The sequence below is a fragment of the Silurus meridionalis genome, chromosome 6 (assembly GCF_014805685.1).
Source record: "Silurus meridionalis isolate SWU-2019-XX chromosome 6, ASM1480568v1, whole genome shotgun sequence".
Classification (NCBI taxonomy): domain Eukaryota; kingdom Metazoa; phylum Chordata; class Actinopteri; order Siluriformes; family Siluridae; genus Silurus; species Silurus meridionalis.
The window spans coordinates 8,984,437-9,000,946 of NC_060889.1; the positions used below are offsets into that span (position 1 = coordinate 8,984,437).

Sequence of the window (16,510 nt, forward strand, 5' to 3'; positions counted from 1 at the left end):
CACTGTTCACATTGTTCACTTGAAGCTTGTAAAACCGGGAAAACCCAGGAAAATCCATAAATTAGCCGCTGCATTGTTTAAGCCGTGGGGTTCAAAGCGTGGGATAAAAGTAGCGGCTTATAGTCCGGAAAATACGGTATATATTTCTTCTTTTTTTTTTTTTTGTACAAGTTGACACGAACTGATGAATTGTGCAGATAAATCTTGAACGTTACTAATGAAGGCGAGTGAATGACATCAGATCAACCAATGATCAACCGGTTCTCTAAAACAGGCCAAAGGTGAATACAGAGAGCAAAACACAGAATTACTAAACTTTTTCGGCTTCTCCCATTAGGGGTCCCCACAGCGGACCATCCTAACGCAACCCTCCCCATTTATCCGGGCTTGGGACCGGCACTAAGGCTTGTGCAACCCTAATGGCTGGGGTTGGTTCCCTGACCGGGGATCGAACCCGGGTCGCAGCGTTGAGAGCGCCGCATCCTAACCACTAGACCAACAGGGGACAGCAAAACACAGCATTACAAAATCTGAAAATAGAGGAACAACTAAGAAACTAACGGACGCTTGTACAGTACAGTAAAAGTGTGAATCATGTCTGGTCTCTTGCAATTAATATAAATCAAAAATGCAAATGAATAAATTTTGTACTAATAAATAATAAATGCATTTTCAATCACTGTAATCCAAACCATAGTTTATATCAAGAAATCCTGAAACTGTCCAGCGTCATACTGACAACATCACTAAACATTTTAACGATCTTTTGTTTGTGAACAATGACAACAGGATGTTTAATTCTGATGCTATGAGATGTCTGACACAAATATTTACTTTTGAGAGACTTTTGGATTTAAAGAAAAGTACAGGCTTTTGCAATGTATTGTGCTGTTTGTACAAATCGTTTTGAGAAATGAAATGACTGGTTTGTGAATATTAAGTATGATTCGAGAAATGATGTTTATATAAACCTACTGTTTAAATTACAGCTAAACCTTTTTTGTAAGTGACTCAACATGAAAATTCAGAAAATCTAGTCCCCGTTTACTTTAAATAACTTTCACTCTTCTGGGTAAATGTTCCACTAAAAATAAAGTGTGCTTGTAAAGATTTTGAACAAATGGGGTGCAGTCAGCATGCCAATTAATTCGAAAGGCATTTAATAGGATTGAGGTCAGAGCTCTATAGCAACCCACTTAAGATCTTTTACTCTATCCCATGCAAACTATATCTTAATGGAGCTGGCTTCATGCACAGGGGCATTGTCATGCTGGAACAAGTTTGGGTCTCCTAGTTCAAGGACTAGAAAAGAAAAATTTATTCTAACGCATCCAAACCCATCCAATATAACTGTTTACCTCTAAATTTGTGGGTTGGGGAAGAACCACATACAGTATGGCTGGAAAAGTCGAGTGTCCCAATATATTAGTTATTTTGTGCATAGTCTTACTAAACTGAAGGAAAATAAAAAAAAGGCTGGTTGATGTTTATAGTGATTAACATATAGTAAGTAAAACCAGTGATTAACTTGTTTTGCCAACTTTCCACAAACCTATATTTTTTGTTTTCTCGCAGTTCATAGGTGTTTCATGCCAGGATGAATGGAAAATTTGACATTTTTACTTGGCATAAAGAAATTAATTATTTTATTGATGTAGGTCTGTTGTAAGATTCATCAAAACATTGTTGGGTTTTTGTTTACAAAATATTGTGGCTCTGTTTTTAGCTGCTGTTGAGCAGGGATATGGTACAAAAGTTGAGGTGAGCGCCCTCTGCTGGACAAACATGGCACTCCACAATATCCCTGGTACAAAGATTATGAACTAAAGTTTTTTTTATAATTATTATTATTATTATTATTATTTTTATTATATTGAAGCATCTTATACAGCTCCGACAATAAAACAGTAACATTTATATCTTTTAGGCTTGGCAAGGAAAAAAAAAGGCTGGTTGATGTTTATAGTGATTAACATATAGTAAGTAAAACCAGTGATTAACTTGTTTTGCCAACTTTCCACAAACCTATATTTTTTGTTTTCTCGCAGTTCATAGGTGTTTCATGCCAGGATGAATGGAAAATTTGACATTTTACTTGGCATAAAGAAATTAATTATTTTATTGATGTAGGTCTGTTGTAAGATTCATCAAAACATTGTTGGGTTTTTGTTTACAAAATATTGTGGCTCTGTTTTTAGCTGCTGTTGAGCAGGGATATGGTACAAAAGTTGAGGTGAGCGCCCTCTGCTGGACAAACATGGCACTCCACAATATCCCTGGTACAAAGATTATGAACTAAAGTTTTTTTTATAATTATTATTATTATTATTATTATTTTTATTATATTGAAGCATCTTATACAGCTCCGACAATAAAACAGTAACATTTATATCTTTTAGGCTTGGCAAGGAAAAAAAAAAAGTATACATTTTCTTGACCTTGCTCTGACCTTGACTTGTTTGAATCAACTCCAATCTCAGTTCATATAAATCCCCACAAACATTCAACCATTCATCGTATGACACATTAACAAGAATTTTGGATGAGCACATCGACAGACACGCATGCAGACAATCCGAACGTATACTGGTAAAGGCATAGAAAACGTTTTCATTGACTAGTTGCTGTGGTATCTGCGGTAGATAAGATATCAAACACTACTGAAATCAAACACCGCCCTACCGTTTAGTATTTTCATATAACAGCATGCCCCATAGCATATAATTGAAAGTGTTTTATTAAGCACATAATAGTCACATTTCATGTAGTCAGGTTTTTCCGCCCTACACAATTACAGTATTATTTACCAGTGTGAAGTAATGAGAAATGTATAGAAAAAAATATGGAGCACGTAATAACCACGCCAGAATTGGACACTCACCCCATGTAGGGCAGCACAACGAGGCTGGTGATGAGCACGATGATTCGCAACACAGAGCTCGGCGCCAGAACGAAGGTTTTCTTCAGGGTCATGAGCCAGCCGGTTAGATGAGCACGCACCGTCACTGTTCATACAGAAACAATAAAAGCAGGCTTATAGATGTCATGGTTGTTGGAGCTGTAAGACCGTGTTGAGTATTTTAGAAATTCCTTACACACAGCATTTTACACAGAATGTGCTCAACGCAGTGCAGTTCTTTTAGTTATACATCTCTCTCTCTCTCTCTCTCTCTCTCTATATATATATATATATATATATATATATATATATACATACATACATACATATATACACCGTAATTTCTGGACTATTAAGCGCACCCAAAGATTTTTATTTTGAACATAAATACGCCGCACCTGTCTATAAGCCGCAGGTGTCTACATTGAAACTAATGAACTTTACACAGGCTTTAATGAAAGACAGTGTCTGTTACACGGCTTGTATCTAAACAGTAGCCTACCAAGAAATTGATTATTCACTGTTCACATTGTTCACTTGAAGCTTGTAAAACCGGGAAAAACCCAGGAAAAATCCATAAATTAGCCGCTGCATTGTTTAAGCCGTGGGGTTCAAAGCGTGGGATAAAAGTAGCGGCTTATAGTCCGGAAAATACGGTATATTTTTCTTCTTTTTTTTTTTTTTGTACAAGTTGACACGAACTGATGAATTGTGCAGATAAATCTTGAACGTTACTAATGAAGGCGAGTGAATGACATCAGATCAACCAATGATCAACCGGTTCTCTAAAACAGGCCAAAGGTGAATACAGAGAGAGCAAAACACAGAATTACTAAACTTTTTTTCGGCTTCTCCCATTAGGGGTCCCCACAGCGGACCATCCTAACGCAACCCTCCCCATTTATCCGGGCTTGGGACCGGCACTAAGGCTTGTGCAACCCTAATGGCTGGGGTTGGTTCCCTGACCGGGGATCGAACCCGGGTCGCAGCGTTGAGAGCGCCGCATCCTAACCACTAGACCAACAGGGGACAGCAAAACACAGCATTACAAAATCTGAAAATAGAGGAACAACTAAGAAACTAACGGACGCTTGTACAGTACAGTAAAAGTGTGAATCATGTCTGGTCTCTTGCAATTAATATAAATCAAAAATGCAAATGAATAAATTTTGTACTAATAAATAATAAATGCATTTTCAATCACTGTAATCCAAACCATAGTTTATATCAAGAAATCCTGAAACTGTCCAGCGTCATACTGACAACATCACTAAACATTTTAACGATCTTTTGTTTGTGAACAATGACAACAGGATGTTTAATTCTGATGCTATGAGATGTCTGACACAAATATTTACTTTTGAGAGACTTTTGGATTTAAAGAAAAGTACAGGCTTTTGCAATGTATTGTGCTGTTTGTACAAATCGTTTTGAGAAATGAAATGACTGGTTTGTGAATATTAAGTATGATTCGAGAAATGATGTTTATATAAACCTACTGTTTAAATTACAGCTAAACCTTTTTTGTAAGTGACTCAACATGAAAATTCAGAAAATCTAGTCCCCGTTTACTTTAAATAACTTTCACTCTTCTGGGTAAATGTTCCACTAAAAATAAAGTGTGCTTGTAAAGATTTTGAACAAATGGGGTGCAGTCAGCATGCCAATTAATTCGAAAGGCATTTAATAGGATTGAGGTCAGAGCTCTATAGCAACCCACTTAAGATCTTTTACTCTATCCCATGCAAACTATATCTTAATGGAGCTGGCTTCATGCACAGGGGCATTGTCATGCTGGAACAAGTTTGGGTCTCCTAGTTCAAGGACTAGAAAAGAAAAATTTATTCTAACGCATCCAAACCCATCCAATATAACTGTTTACCTCTAAATTTGTGGGTTGGGGAAGAACCACATACAGTATGGCTGGAAAAGTCGAGTGTCCCAATATATTAGTTATTTTGTGCATAGTCTTACTAAACTGAAGGAAAATAAAAAAAAGGCTGGTTGATGTTTATAGTGATTAACATATAGTAAGTAAAACCAGTGATTAACTTGTTTTGCCAACTTTCCACAAACCTATATTTTTTGTTTTCTCGCAGTTCATAGGTGTTTCATGCCAGGATGAATGGAAAATTTGACATTTTTACTTGGCATAAAGAAATTAATTATTTTATTGATGTAGGTCTGTTGTAAGATTCATCAAAACATTGTTGGGTTTTTGTTTACAAAATATTGTGGCTCTGTTTTTAGCTGCTGTTGAGCAGGGATATGGTACAAAGTTGAGGTGAGCGCCCTCTGCTGGACAAACATGGCACTCCACAATATCCCTGGTACAAAGATTATGAACTAAAGTTTTTTTTATAATTATTATTATTATTATTATTATTTTTATTATATTGAAGCATCTTATACAGCTCCGACAATAAAACAGTAACATTTATATCTTTTAGGCTTGGCAAGGAAAAAAAAAAAGTATACATTTTCTTGACCTTGCTCTGACCTTGACTTGTTTGAATCAACTCCAATCTCAGTTCATATAAATCCCCACAAACATTCAACCATTCATCGTATGACACATTAACAAGAATTTTGGATGATCACATCGACAGACACGCATGCAGACAATCCGAACGTATACTGGTAAAGGCATAGAAAACGTTTTCATTGACTAGTTGCTGTGGTATCTGCGGTAGATAAGATATCAAACACTACTGAAATCAAACACCGCCCTACCGTTTAGTATTTTCATATAACAGCATGCCCCATAGCATATAATTGAAAGTGTTTTATTAAGCACATAATAGTCACATTTCATGTAGTCAGGTTTTTCCGCCCTACACAATTACAGTATTATTTACCAGTGTGAAGTAATGAGAAATGTATAGAAAAAAATATGGAGCACGTAATAACCACGCCAGAATTGGACACTCACCCCATGTAGGGCAGCACAACGAGGCTGGTGATGAGCACGATGATTCGCAACACAGAGCTCGGCGCCAGAACGAAGGTTTTCTTCAGGGTCATGAGCCAGCCGGTTAGATGAGCACGCACCGTCACTGTTCATACAGAAACAATAAAAGCAGGCTTATAGATGTCATGGTTGTTGGAGCTGTAAGACCGTGTTGAGTATTTTAGAAATTCCTTACACACAGCATTTTACACAGAATGTGCTCAACGCAGTGCAGTTATTTTAGTTACCACTGACATGCTGTCATCTTGAACCAATCATTTCTCTCATTAACAATTATCCCTGTGCTCACAGGATTTTTTTAACACCATTTTGTATGGAGACTCTTTAGGGACAAGGTGAGGGAGGCTGGATTGACGTGGTTTGGACATGGGGTACATCCGCAGAGGAGAGACATGGGGTACATCCGTATGAATGCTGAGGATGAACCCCCCAAGCAGGAGGAATAGAGGAAGGCCAAGGAGGAGGTTTATGGATGTGTGGGGGGAAGACATGCAGGTAGTAAATTTAAAAGAGGCAGATGTAGAGGACAGGATGGTATGAAGACGGCTGATCCGCTGTGGTGACCCCTAATGGGGGCAGCCGAAAGAAGAAGAAGAAGAAGAAGGATGGAGAAGGAGATTTTTTTATGGAGACTTCTACGTGTGCAAATGCCACATGACGGCTGATTGGATAATTGCATGAATATGCCGGTGTTCCTAATAGGTGTTCCTAATAAAGGAGCTATTATATTCATGTCACTTTGTTATTTATCTCTATCAAGTCTTTACCTGTAGGTAGGTAGGTGGGTAGGTGGGTAGGTGGGTGGGTGGGTGGGTGGGTGGGTGGGTGGGTGGGTGGGTGGGTGGGTGGGTAGGTAGGTAGGTAGGTGGGTAGGTAGGTAGGTAGGTAGGTAGGTAGGTAGATAGATAGATAGATAGATAGATAGATAGATAGATAGATGATGGATGGATGGATGGATGGATGGATGGATGGATGGATAGGCAGGCAGGCAGGCAGGCAGACAGACAGACAGGCAGGCAGACAGGCAGACACACAGACAGACAGACAGACAAGCAGGCAGACAGACAGACAGACAGACAGACAGACAGACAGACAGACAGACAGACAGACAGATAGATAGATAGATAGATAGATAGATAGATAGATAGATAGATAGATAGATAGATAGATAGATAGGCAGGCAGGCAGGCAGGCAGGCAGGCAGGCAGACATACAAATGTGCAGAAGCTGGTGAGCAACTACACTAAGAATATATAAACATTTATAAACTAATGTTTGAGAAGTTATATTAGCGCAGGATGTGTGTAAGGCACAATATATGTAGAGAATGTGAGATATGAATAATGTACAATATGGGATATGTTCAATATATGTACAACTGTACAAAAGTTATAAACAGTGTATATAGAGATGATATATAGATATGAGGATAATCCAGGATATACAATACATACTATACTGACATCTGGTTCTAATCCTCGGCCTCTGGGATTATGTGTTTGTTTCTCCTCAGGCAACATGGTATAACTAGGATTGCATACGTAATAATTACACTGCATAAAGGTTCCCAAATAAAATATATAACTTTTCCCTAAAGCATCTCCCATTCCCATCATAACTGTTAAAGGATAATGTTTACCCTTTCATGTGATTATATTTATGCTGGACTTCCCTTCTTGGCAACGATAAAACAGTTCAAGGTCCATTTCAAGCAATTTCCCAACTTTTTTTCGTCAGATGAACCCCTTGAACTTAACAAACAATATCTATTTTCACCTGAACTATTTTTATTATTATTATTTTATCTCGAAAATCTTTTTAATCGTTGTCTTATAAACAATATGCAATGCAACCACAAATCTTGATGTTTTTTTCTATAGCATTGATTCTAAACAATATTTCTGTACCAATGGCTGAATACGCCCACTGCATCTCCCACTGCATATGACATCTAACAGCACACTGTTTTCTAATATTTCTTATGTACGATAACTAGCCAACGAGAAACATATGAGGGAAAGTATATAAAGGGGAAATAATCAGAAATTCTTTGTTACTGTTGTCTGATGATGGTCTGGATTTATCAGCGTCCTCCCTTTTATTCCATCAACTGTGTGAGCAATGATTTGTTACAATACCACATTGTATAATACTGTCTTGATTGAAAATTACCTTTATTGCCCCCTCACTGCTTTGCCTGCTGTTACTGCCCTATGCCCTCTTCTTATGACTGACCTATAAAAGTGTGACTACAATCACTGCTCCTTACACTATGACTCCTCTGACTGCAAGTTTACTGCTAAACCTTCACCAGATTACGCAACACCGTGAGGCAAACATTTCTGAATGCGTGAAGTGACACAGCTGCTCAGAAAACAAAATGATGGTGTTCTCATAGAATCTATAATCGACTTTAAGTGAACACAGCAGGTGATTGTCCGTGAGTGTGAGGACAGTGTTTGCTCGTGTGTTACCTGGTAAAGGAAAAAATGAAAAAATTCGCAATGGCACAACACAGAGCTCTGCAAACGCTTGGTCCACGCCTATAATGTCCACCAGGATCCGCTCAGAGATATTAGGCGTCCAGAAAACCACGAAACAGAGCTGTGTAAAAAAAAAAAAGATGCCCAGATTAAAAAAAAAACGATACACAGATGCCCAATTACACACTACGAAGTTGCTTTTGAAATTTTTACATTATCAAAAAAATATTTAATCACCACAGGACAAATCTTCACCAGAAGGTCATTAACACTGATGACCATTTTACATCACTTTTATTGTTGGTACAGTTTCCTAAACACCACATGACTTTCCAGTCACATGAACCTGCTGTTGCACAATGATGCCATGCTCAGTAGAAAGAGAGTTGAAATCCTAATCTTACTGCACAAATGTTTGAGAAGTTATATCAGTGGGATATGTATGTACAACTGTACAAAAGTTATACACAGTGTATATACATATAATATATAGAAATTATGATTATCTAGGATATACAATGAATACTATACTGACATACTAATCTAATCCTCAACCTCTGGGATTATGGCTTTGTTTCTCCTCAGACAACATGGTATAACCAGGATTACATACGTAATGATTACACTACATGAAGGTTCTCTAACAATATATATAATTATATATACATGCCATGCTCAGTAAAAAAGTTAAAATTATATTATTTCTACACCTGAGCTATTTTGTCTATTTTTTTTTCCCATTCGTTCATCACCAGTAACCTCTTCATCCTAGTCAGGATTGTGGTAGATCCAAAGACACGGCAGGAGCCAAGCTGAGAGGGTTATCTCATGGTTATAAATGTTTTATTGCCGTTCCAAATGCATACTCGTGAGGGTGTTTAATATAACCCACATACAGAGCAGATGATTATATATCTGTCAAATAACATGTTTTATACAGTAATTGGGCTACACTGACTATCATAAAAGGTCAACTGAGTCACCAGAACAATTTTATATTAAACTAGCCCAAAATGCCAAATGAACACATATTTTATTTGCCATAAAACACTATAGTGAGAAACAGGATTAACTGGTATAAATGTACCTTTTTGAGTTTGAACGCAATTTCTGAAAAGAAATTAATACAAAAAAAAATATCCAAAACAAAATAGCTCAAATATCTAAAATATGATATCTGGTTCTTCCCCAAACCTTTTCCACAAAGTTGGAGGCACCCAACAGTATAGGATGTCTTTGCATGCTGAAGCATTAGATTTCCCCATCACTTGAAATTAGGAAACCCAAACCTGTTCCAGCATGACAATAACCCTGTCCCCAAAGCAAGCTCCATGAAGATATGATTTACATTAATTTTAGTGAAAGATCTTGAATGGCCTGAATTGGAACACTTTCCACCCCAGGCCTCCTCACTCTACATCAATAACTGACTTTATTATCACCCTTGTGGATTATCTAAACTAACAAACTCCAAAATCTAGCAGAAACATGTTCGCAGAAGAATGGAAGTTATAACAGAAAATGGGGACTAAATGTTGAATGGGATGTTCAAAAAGCACATCTTATGATCAAGTGTCCACAAACATTTGTTCAAATTTTTTTTTGCAAACTATCAGATCCATTTAGTCTTCAGTATTTCCTATAAAATACCCAATTCTCAGTGAATGCTGTATTTTACAACCAAGAGAATAACATACTACTTCTACTCCAATTGCAAGTTTTACCATTATGTAACTTAGTAGTTTGTTTGGGCAGCTATATCTCAAAAAATATTAAGTCAGTTAACAAGGTAAAGTATATTTCACCACTTGCTTTACTTCATTATACCAAAATCGAGTCATTGGATTCTTCCAATCTACATTGACCGGAAAAATCTTCAGTCTTTGCGATAGCTTTTTGAAGCTTCAATGTAATACAGTAAAACCTGTGTGAGCAACACCCTGGCAAACATCTGGAAGCAAGTATCCCTGACAGACAAGAAAAGCTACTTCCTGTTATTGCCCTCAGACTTAGTAACGTGTGTTTGGCACATGCCTTAGAGAAATAAACAAATAGTATAAATAGTATTATATCGAGTAGAAAAGTGGAAGCTCCAGGTGCAAGTTCAGGAAAGCATTTCATCAGAACAAACCCTGTACTTGAAACACTTAATGTAGTTCAGCTGCTTTGGTTTTCTAAACATTAACTTGTATGGCTTTTGTTGAAGTCAGTCACATGCGTATGTGTGAATTATTCACGTCGGATCAAAGAATAGCTAAGATTAATTTAAGTTACTAAAACCACGAAACGTGTATGAATTGTGTGAATTGTGAATTGTGAAATTAGGCAAAAAAGGGGCCAGATTGTTTTTTATATCTGTGGTGAACATCAAAAGAGGTAATATGGAACAAATTGGTTTGAAATAAAACACTACAGATGGCCTTATTTATAGTCAGGAACAAATCATTAATGGTTTAAATTATTAAAGCATTAAAATGGCAATCAGTGAGTGACAAGCGTATTGTTTGTTAACATGTTTTTTTTGTTTTTGCTTTAATTCATCTAAAAAAATGAACAGATCTTGTGCAAACATAAACATACCGTTAACACAATAAGCGGAAAAATGTACAACCCCGAATGAAAACAGAAAATACATAAAATGTAAATAAATAAAAAAAAAACAAGGATTTACAAATTTCATAATTTGAAATGGTTTAACTTAATGTTAAAAATAAAATAATTTTGATGGCTGAAAACAGGTCTTAAAATAGGAGCAACAAAAATCTGGGAAAGTAAGTGTTAATTAAAAAGAAACAGCTGAAGTAACCTCTTCATCCTAGTCAGGATTGTGGTAGATCCAAAGACACGGCAGGAGCCAAGCTGAGAGGGTTATCTCATGGTTATAAATGTTTTATTGCCGTTCCAAATGCATACTCGTGAGGGTGTTTAATATAACCCACATACAGAGCAGATGATTATATATCTGTCAAATAACATGTTTTATACAGTAATTGGGCTACACTGACTATCATAAAAGGTCAACTGAGTCACCAGAACAATTTTATATTAAACTAGCCCAAAATGCCAAATGAACACATATTTTATTTGCCATAAAACACTATAGTGAGAAACAGGATTAACTGGTATAAATGTACCTTTTTGAGTTTGAACGCAATTTCTGAAAAGAAATTAATACAAAAAAAAATATCCAAAACAAAATAGCTCAAATATCTAAAATATGATATCTGGTTCTTCCCCAAACCTTTTCCACAAAGTTGGAGGCACCCAACAGTATAGGATGTCTTTGCATGCTGAAGCATTAGATTTCCCATCACTTGAAATTAGGAAACCCAAACCTGTTCCAGCATGACAATAACCCTGTCCCCAAAGCAAGCTCCATGAAGATATGATTTACATTAATTTTAGTGAAAGATCTTGAATGGCCTGAATTGGAACACTTTCCACCCCAGGCCTCCTCACTCTACATCAATAACTGACTTTATTATCACCCTTGTGGATTATCTAAACTAACAAACTCCAAAATCTAGCAGAAACATGTTCGCAGAAGAATGGAAGTTATAACAGAAAATGGGGACTAAATGTTGAATGGGATGTTCAAAAAGCACATCTTATGATCAAGTGTCCACAAACATTTGTTCAAATTTTTTATCTTTCGTCTTTAAAGGGAAAATAACTTTGTATATGGAAAATTGTTCCTAAAATTCTTTCAATGCATTTGCTTTATAAAGTGCTATATAAGAGGGTACACTGAAAACTCCAAATAACCAGTGCTATCCTTGCACCTGAACTCAGTCCGCTTTTGTAATAAATATCTATAGACAAATTATTCAGCAAATCTTTATTTCTCATTTAAGAAAATCTTTATTTCTTACTTATACCCACATTTTAAATGATGGACACAATTATATAGGTAAAAATTAACCTGGAATTTAGAGCAGAACAGACTGAAAATAATGAAACACCTCAGATGAGACACCTTCGACACAAGTCTGATCACCTTCATTTACTGTAAATGCTATTGTCAGTTGCTGCTGATAGCATTAGTGTGAATTATGCAACAATCCACTAATCTGATTGGCTGAGTGGTATTTGATATATGTTTGTATTTATTATAATTACACTAGGATTTTTCATGCTTGACTCAATCCCTTCATCTGTGTCCAACCTTTAGCGAGTGTGTTACACTAAAACCATACTACAGTGGAGGTAGTGGCATTATCAAAGGACATGGCAACCTTTGAACATATATTCTGGGTTAAATTGGGAAAACTTGTCAAATAAAGAAAAAGTAAGAAAGGAAGGCAATTTCACATAACACATTCGGTCATATTGTTTCACTTACTCAATTGGAATTTCTTCTTTATAGTACTGTTATATACTGTAAAAGCAATCATGTGATCATGTGCGATTTTGATTATCTGCGGCTGTGATTGTGCCATAAATGTAGACGGTTATCCTTTTTGTTTCTGTGATGTGTTGTGTTGCTGATTTTGCTGAAGCATGCATCAGAAGAAGATAAGCATTGTACAAGTCAGAATGACTTTCCCTGAACACACCTCTATCCTAAATCCAGTCTCCTCATTTTTGTTTATCCATAAACATTACAGTCTGGAGCATCGTAGACATGTCAGTGCTTGGAGAAGCGGTATGGGTGAAGGCTGGGAAAATGATCTAACTGGACTGGATTCATGTCTATTACTTAAAAAAAATTTTAAGTAAAGACTTCTACTGGATTTATAAGTTAGGAGCTGAAGGAGTGTAAATAGGATACCAATATGATGACTTTAACATCAAACACACACAAAAAATACAAGTAGGTAAAGAGAGTGAGGGTGAAGGAATACTTACTGTGATCGACAAAGCCATACAGACAAACGTGAAACGCTTGATGTGTGACTTGGTGACTGCTGTCCCACAGTTTGCCAATTTATTGCTCGGGTTGTTCTAGGAGAGGGAAAGGAACACAATTTTACTTATTAAAATGCCCATTTATAACAATACAGGCCCAAGTTTTGATATGAAGCCTGCTTTGACGTGATCCTTCTTTGCCTATGTGTTTACGTTTGCTGAGAAAGCATGACGCAGAAGCATTAAATCAGCAATGCAGAAATGCAGCACAAAGCCCAGTAGAAGATAACAATCGTAAACGTCAGGATGTCTTTCCCAAACTGGGTCTCCATCCTAATTCCTCTGCCTTCTCTGGTTTGTTTATCCATAAATATTGCACGCTGTTAAATGGCAGTGGAGCGCTATAGACATGCTGGTGCCTAAAAAAGCAGCAGAGGTGGAGGCTGGGAAAATTACACTTACAGTTTTCATGGTAAAAAAGATGTTTGGTTTTTTTGGAGGTGGACATGTCACTGAAATGAATTTCTCCACCTACTCTAATGCTAAACTGGGGCTTTAGCGCGAAACCCTAATGCATGCAGAGCAAACCGACTTACACTTAATGCAGAAAAAGGTACAATGGGAAAATATTTTGTACTTTTGGAAGGAGTAAAGCAGCCTTACCTTGTCGAAGGCAGGGTAGATAACACGGAGTTCAGTCAGCCACCCATATGGCATGTGACCCACAGGATATGTAGCTGTCAAAACCGCAACTGCCTAGAATTCATACATAGAATAAAATGTCATATTTTGTGTCAGAATTTGGCTTCCAAACTAACTTGGAAAAAAATCAATCAACAAACAATCAGAATTTGATATATAAAAAAAATCATTTCTGCGAACATCAACTAACAACAGGAAAGTATGACCGCAGACAGATGGGCTAACAAAGGGGAATATGAAGTGCATAAAGGCCAGGTATTAAAAAGTGTATATAGTATTATGAAATATATATTCACTTAATTATTCTACATTTATTGTGTATCTGTATTTTATCAGAGAATTGGACATTTTTCTGGAAACTTTTACCTCACTACATTTGAATGTAAAACATTGGCTTTGTTTTTCCATGTAGAAAAGAAAACATGCCTGCTTTTTCTAATCCCTGAACTTTTTGAGATTGGTATTTTATATTTACAGGGCCTGTAAATTCCAATGATTATTACATCAACCACAACAGCTCAGGTCACTGGTGTTATATAGTAATTAAAGAGGTGTAACAGAGAAATAAACTGGCCACTCATCATAATGCTACACGAGAACATGAATCATAGAAAAACCTCCATGTAAAATGAGTAGTGTGATCAGCATTTATATGTGCCATCCAACTCGCAGGAATTTAAAACTGGAGTTTCCCTTCTTTAAAGCTCAACGCTTAGATGGCAGCTGAAATAGTTCTTGTGGAAAGTTGTATCTCTGACACCAACAACAACAACAACAACAACGACGAAAAACAGCTTGCGTACACAACAGCCCTTATCCGTTCAAACAATCTAAAAAAATAGCTGATTTACACTTCAATCAAAATGTATAAGTAAATGCATGAATAGTACTTTTTATGTAGCACAGTATAAACAATAGCTACAAAAATGTTAAGTGACATCAATAATCGTAAATGTCTAAATTATTTAATTGTAAATGTGAATTAAATGCCCAGATGCAGCTGTATATCGGCTTATTAGCGCACTACATAGGCTGTTCGAAGATGGTTATACCTGGACTATACAGTGCGTCATGGAAGTATTTAGAGCGCTTAACGTTTTCCACGTTACAGCTTTAATCCAAAATATATTAAATTCATTATTTTCCACAAACAATAATGACAACGCCAAAGATTTCAAACAGACATATTTCCCGTTGTCATCATGGGGTGTTTGTAGAATTTTGAGGAAAATAACGAATTGAATCCATTTTTGGAATAAAGCTATGACAAACCGAAATGTAAAAAAAAACGTGAGTACTTTCCGGATGCACTTTATGGACATAAGATTGTGGACACCTGACTACAAGATCCTTATTTTCTTTTTCAGCATCCCGTTCCAAATTGATTCACTTTATGTCCACTCGATTAAAAAGATGGCTTTGTGCACAGAGGCAATGTCATGCTGAAACAGGATTGAGTCATGAGGAAAATTTTAATGCTACCGCATCCAAAGGCATCCTATACAATTGTGTGCCTCCAATTTTGTGGGAACAATTTTGGGAAAGAATCACATATAACTGGAAAAGTCAAGTGTCCAAATACTTTTGTCGATATATAAAACCTGCTAGTTTATATATTTGAGCTTTTTAGTGTTTGGTAAATTTCTTCTAACATATTATATCCGATGAGGACTTATGTCTTGTGAATGACATCATTATTTAAATACACATGACCACAGTTAAACCTGTTTGAGTTTAAAAGAAAAGAACACAAAAAAAGAAATGATACAGCAAAAACAAAGGAGATTGTCAGGTACTGAGATAATATTTTATCATGTCAGTGTGTGTACACACATGAGTGTGTGACATCACTGACCTCGGTGGATGCAGCACTGCCTTTCAGGTCACGGGAAACGAACAAGTTGACGATGGGTCTGCTGATCCGCTGTGTTGCTAGGATGAGGGCCAGGGGCCACCAGAAATTCAGCATCTTTTTAAAAGTGGCATCTCCCTACAACACACACACATACATATATGTGCAGCAAATGGGATTGGAGGTTACAAAAACACACCAGACTAACAGTCTTTGAGTCAAATCTTGTACTAACATGTAAAGTACTGTATATGATTTATAGATTTTTATGTAAAGGCTTCATTTGTAATCAGAACCCAACTGTGATAGAGTTAACATGGGAATCTTACAGGTATAGTACTAGAAATAATTCTAGTCAATTACAAGGCCAAGTGTGCATGCAGTTTATCCTAGAGGTTTACTATATTATTATAGTTTTTGAGCTATAATAATAGCAAGAGCTACACACCCCAACTTCTGGGCCACTGGAGTCCGGGAGGTTATCGTGAATGTTTCGATAGTAGCCCAGTCCAACAATGGTGAAACGCACCAGCGCTCCCATGTATAGAGACAAGATGGGAATCAACATTGGTTCAACACATTCCAGATTACTGTGCAGCAAGATAGCCACAAATATAATCTGAGAGAGAGAGAGAGAGAATGAGAGAAAAAAATGAGAGAGTTTAGCGTAGGTTAACGCAGCAATAAACCCCTGAGCTTTAAAGCCATCAATGAGTAAAAGGAGCTAAAACAAGTGCACTGGTTAATAAATAAAT

General features: G+C 36.7%; 1 protein-coding gene across 1 annotated transcript in view; it reads right to left on the minus strand.

The window, feature by feature from the left end:
• ankhb (ANKH inorganic pyrophosphate transport regulator b) overlaps positions 1-16,510 on the minus strand; it is a 33,261-nt gene that overhangs the window by 5,649 nt on the left and 11,102 nt on the right. Inside the window, exons 5-10 of the mRNA XM_046851419.1 lie at positions 16,204-16,374; positions 15,759-15,893; positions 13,865-13,957; positions 13,202-13,297; positions 8,345-8,474; positions 5,832-5,955 (exon numbers count right to left, since the gene is read on the minus strand). Of these exons, the coding sequence (XP_046707375.1) occupies positions 5,832-5,955; positions 8,345-8,474; positions 13,202-13,297; positions 13,865-13,957; positions 15,759-15,893; positions 16,204-16,374 (749 nt within the window). The remainder of the gene's footprint in view (positions 1-5,831; positions 5,956-8,344; positions 8,475-13,201; positions 13,298-13,864; positions 13,958-15,758; positions 15,894-16,203; positions 16,375-16,510) is intronic.